We start from the raw sequence: 4,459 nt of genomic DNA, 5'->3' as shown, positions 1-4,459 counted from the left end.
CTCTCGGTATGGGATCAAATTGGGATGGCGGGTCTCCCAATCTCCTTTGATTTGATAGATGACAAGTGCTGAGTCCCCATACACTTCAAGAATCTTGATTCGTAGGTCAATAGCTGCTTCAATTCCCAAGATACATGCTTCATACTCCGCCATGTTATTGGTGCATTTGAAACATAACCTTGCTGTGAAGGGAAGATGAAAATCCTTTGGAGAAGTTATAACAGCCCCAATTCCGTTACCCAATGCATTTGAGGCACCATCGAACACGAGCGTCCACCGCGATCCTGGTCCGGGTCCTTCTTCTGGGCCTGGAATCTCATAGTCTCTTATGTACATGACGTCTTCATCTGGGAAGTCCAGTCTCATCGATTGATAGTCCTCCACTGGCTGGTGCGCAAGGTACTCTGATAACACACTACCCTTAATGGCCTTCTGAGTTACATACTGAATGTCATATTCTGATAACAACATTTGCCAACGAGCGATTCTGCCAGTTAATCCAGGTTTCTCGAAGATGTACTTGATGGGATCCATTTTGGATATTAACATTGTTGTATGACAAATCATATATTGTCTCAGACGACGAGCAGCCCATGCTAATGCACAACAAGTCTTTTCTAGCATGGAGTACCTAATTTCACATTCTGTAAACTTCTTGCTCAGGTAGTAGATAGCATGCTCTTTTCTACCCGTCTCATCGTGTTGCCCCAGTACACATCCCATGGATTCATCGAGTACTGTCAAATACATAATGAGAGGCCTTCCTGGAACTGGTGGCACTAATATTGGTGGTTCTTGCAGATACTGTTTGATTTTATCGAATGCACTCTGGCAATCATCGTTCCACCTAACGGCTTGATCTTTTCTTAACAACTTGAATATTGGCTCGCAAGTGGCTGTCAGATGCGAGATGAATCTGGAAATATAGTTCAATCTGCCCAAGAAACCACGAACTTGCTTCTCTGTCCGAGGTGCTGGCATCTCTTGAATAGCTTTGACTTTGTCAGGATCAACTTCTATGCCTCTCTGGCTCACAATGAATCCTAGAAGCTTTCCAGATCTGACTCCAAAAGTGCATTTAGCAGGGTTTAAGCGCAGTCTGTATTTCCTCAATCTTACAAACAATTTCTTCAGATGAATAACATGCTCCTCTTCTGTCTGAGACTTGGCAATCATGTCATCCACATAGACTTCAATCTCCTTATGTATCATATCATGGAAAAGAGTCACCATGGCCCTTTGATAGGTTGCCCCAGCATTTTTCAGGCCGAAAGGCATTACCTTATAACAGAAAGTGCCCCATGGTGTAATGAAAGTTGTTTTCTCCATATCTTCGGGAGACATTTTAATCTGATTATATCCTGAGAATCCGTCCATGAAGGAGAATACAGAGAACTGAGCTGTGTTATCTACCAATACTTCAATGTGAGGTAACGGAAAATCATCTTTGGGACTAGCTCTATTCAGGTCTCTGTAGTCTACACACATTCGAACTTTTCCATCTTTCTTCGGAACTGGCACAATATTAGCAATCCACTGTGGATAAGTTGCAACAGCTAGAAAACCTGCATCAAACTGCTTCTTGACCTCTTCTCTGATCTTGACAGCCATGTCTGGTCGAGTTCTTCTCAACTTCTGCTTGATGGGCGGGCATTCCGGCTTCAACGGCAGCTTGTGCACAACTATGTCGGTGTCGAGTCCTGGCATATCCTGATATGACCAGGCAAACACATCCACATATTCATGTAGTAGCTTGACTAGTTCCTCCTTCACATTTTTTTTCAAAGCAGTTCCGACCTTGACTTCCTTTCTATCCTCCTCAGTCCCCAGATTGATCACATCCACTGGTTCCTGATGAGGCTGAATCATCTTTTCCTCTTGTTTCAAAAGTCTGGTCAACTCTTCTGGGAGTTCGTAGTCTTCCTTACCATCCTCTTCAGCTTGGTTAATCGGGAGGTCGAAGTCATAGGGAATTATAGCATTGTCGTGTTCAATGGATCCAGTTATTAATGATCTGCATGGAAATGATTTTTCTTTTTAGAGGAAGATTTTGAAAAATGAAAGTGATGTGAAATAAAAATTGCCATTTTTTTGTTGTTTATTTGTTTGTAAAAAAATAAATAAATTAAAAAGATGAAAGACAGGGATCTCAAAAAATGTGCTTTGTATTGATGATAAGGCTTAACTATTAACACAAAATGGGCCCTACAAAGCTATCCATATGCCTTGGGCATGGCATTGGATGTTTTTTAGAAAACAGTAAATTACTTTGAAAAGAAACTATATCTGGAACATCTGTTGCCTTCCAGTTAGTGAGAGCAGCATCCGGAGGTCCACAAAATACCATTTTAGACAAATCTAGATCTTCATCTTCAAGAGCATTCACTTGATCATCACTTCGGAAACCAGCTTTGGAGAATATTTCCTGGATGCTAGGAACCTTCCCCTGATGTATATTCTGATCTTTGAAAAGTTCAATAGACGGCTGATATCCTAATCCACACTTGTCTTTCTTCTCTGGTAGTTCAATCACTGTTCCCCAACTTCCAGGGCAACCAGCTTCAATTGCAGCTTTCACACTCTTCCACGAGGTCATGATCCCCGTGGGTTCTTCAACAAGTTTCGGCTTAGTCTGGACCACATTGACCACTTCAAGGGCTTGGAGAGGAGTTTCAACAATGTCTTCACCTACTTCAATGTATCTGAAAGAAGTCAAATGGCTGACGAAAATATCTTCCTCTCCGGATACTGATATCAGCTTACCAGAAGTAACAAACTTCAGCTTCTGGTGAAGTGTCGAGGTGACAGCTCCAGCAGCATGAATCCAAGGTCTACCTAATAGACAACTATAGGCAGGCCTAATATCCATTACCTGAAAGGTAATACGGAAAGTTTGAGGGCCAATCAGGATTGGGAGGTCAATCTCCCCAATAACTGTTCGCTTAGACCCATCAAAAGCTTTAACTATCAAAGCACTGGGTCTCATCTGCACCCCTTCAATATTCAATTGTGCCAGGGTAGTCTTAGGTAACACGTTCAAGGATGAACCTGTATCCACCAGTACTCGAGCCAAAGTAACATCTGTACACTGAATGGAGATATGAAGCGCCATATTATGTTCTCGCCCATTAGGGGGTAAATCATCATCAGTGAACATCAAACAACTACTAGCATTGAGATTAGCAAACACATTATCAAACTGAATAACACTGATATCTTCTGCCACATAAGCTTCGTTCAAGAACTTCAATAGAGCAGTCCTATGAGCCTCAGAACTCATAAGTAGAGAAAGAATGGATATTTTTGAAGGAGTTTGGTTGAGCTGATCTACGACCTTGTAATCACTCTTCTTGATGATCTTCAAGAATTCTCTATCCTCTTCAGTAGTCACTGCTTTCTTAGATGAGCCTTCTCCTACTTCTGGAGGATTCACCTCTTTCCCTTTCGTTGGTTCAACTGTTGGTACACTTTCTTTGTTTGGGGTCACTTCAGGAGCGAAAACCCTTCCACTTCGAGTCACACCACTAGCTCCAGCGATGTTAGTCACATCTGGCTCTTTCAAGATTACTGGTTTGTTACCCACATAAACTACAGGCTCATAGTTCCAAGGTACGGCTTTGGTACTGTCAAATGAGAATGGAGCGGGAACATGGATAACCATGGGCTCAATCTTCTCCACTGGCTCTAGGTCAACATTTCTCTGATAAGGGACCACAAAAGGCTTGGGAAGCCTCTCCTGATCAAACACAGGCACAACCACAGCAACGTCCTCATCAATCTTTGCTCTAGTGAACTGAATAACCCGCTGATCCATCAAACGTTGAAGATAAATTTTGAATTCACCACACTGATCGGGGTTGGACGAACATACCACACAATTATCATGTACTCCATTCATCAATTCTGCTTCCATCAATCTAGCATGGACCACTGTTAAAAGAGTCTTCAACTTGAACACATCCTTTATCAATCCATCATCAGTTGAACTTTCTATAGCACTGACACCTGAACTATCATGTTTAGGTAAAGGATTGTTCCCCACATTTGGAACATCAGCAAAAGACAATATTTTCTGATCTATCAACTCTTGAACCCGGAGTTTGAACACCTTGCAATTCTCTGTTGTATGACCCTCTGAATTAGCATGAAAGGCACATCTAGCATTCTCATCATACCAAGGCTTATGCGGCTTCGGCATTGGAGGTAATGCCCTTGGCACGACAGTCCCATTCTGAATCAGATACGGTAGCAATTGAGTGTAAGTCATTGGGATAGGAGTGGTATTCACATTATTGTACTGTTGATATGGCCTCTGTTGATTTGGTCGTTGCTGCTGAACTGGACGTGGTTGATTATTCTGTTGATGTTGAGGTGGAGGAGCCTGGAATTGAGGTTGTGGAGCTTGATAGTGAGGTACCGGAGCTGGAATAGGAACAGGAGAAATTGGACGGTAAGGCAT

At 42.4% G+C, this 4,459-nt stretch overlaps 1 protein-coding gene across 1 annotated transcript; it reads right to left on the bottom strand.

Annotated features, from left to right (window-relative positions):
• Window positions 1-2,188: 2,188 nt before the first annotated feature.
• LOC127093061 (uncharacterized) lies at window positions 2,189-4,459 on the bottom strand. The gene is made up of 3 exons (XM_051031961.1): window positions 3,346-4,459; window positions 2,949-3,219; window positions 2,189-2,543 (listed from the first exon to the last, which is right to left on the bottom strand). Exons 1-3 carry the CDS (start codon window positions 4,457-4,459, stop codon window positions 2,189-2,191), a joined length of 1,740 nt encoding a protein of 579 aa, XP_050887918.1.

Source organism: Lathyrus oleraceus, chromosome 1, assembly GCF_024323335.1.
Source record: "Lathyrus oleraceus cultivar Zhongwan6 chromosome 1, CAAS_Psat_ZW6_1.0, whole genome shotgun sequence".
Lineage (NCBI taxonomy): Eukaryota > Viridiplantae > Streptophyta > Magnoliopsida > Fabales > Fabaceae > Lathyrus > Lathyrus oleraceus.
The sequence above is the reverse complement of the archived record's forward strand: the minus strand, read 5'-3'. Positions and strand labels throughout refer to the sequence as shown.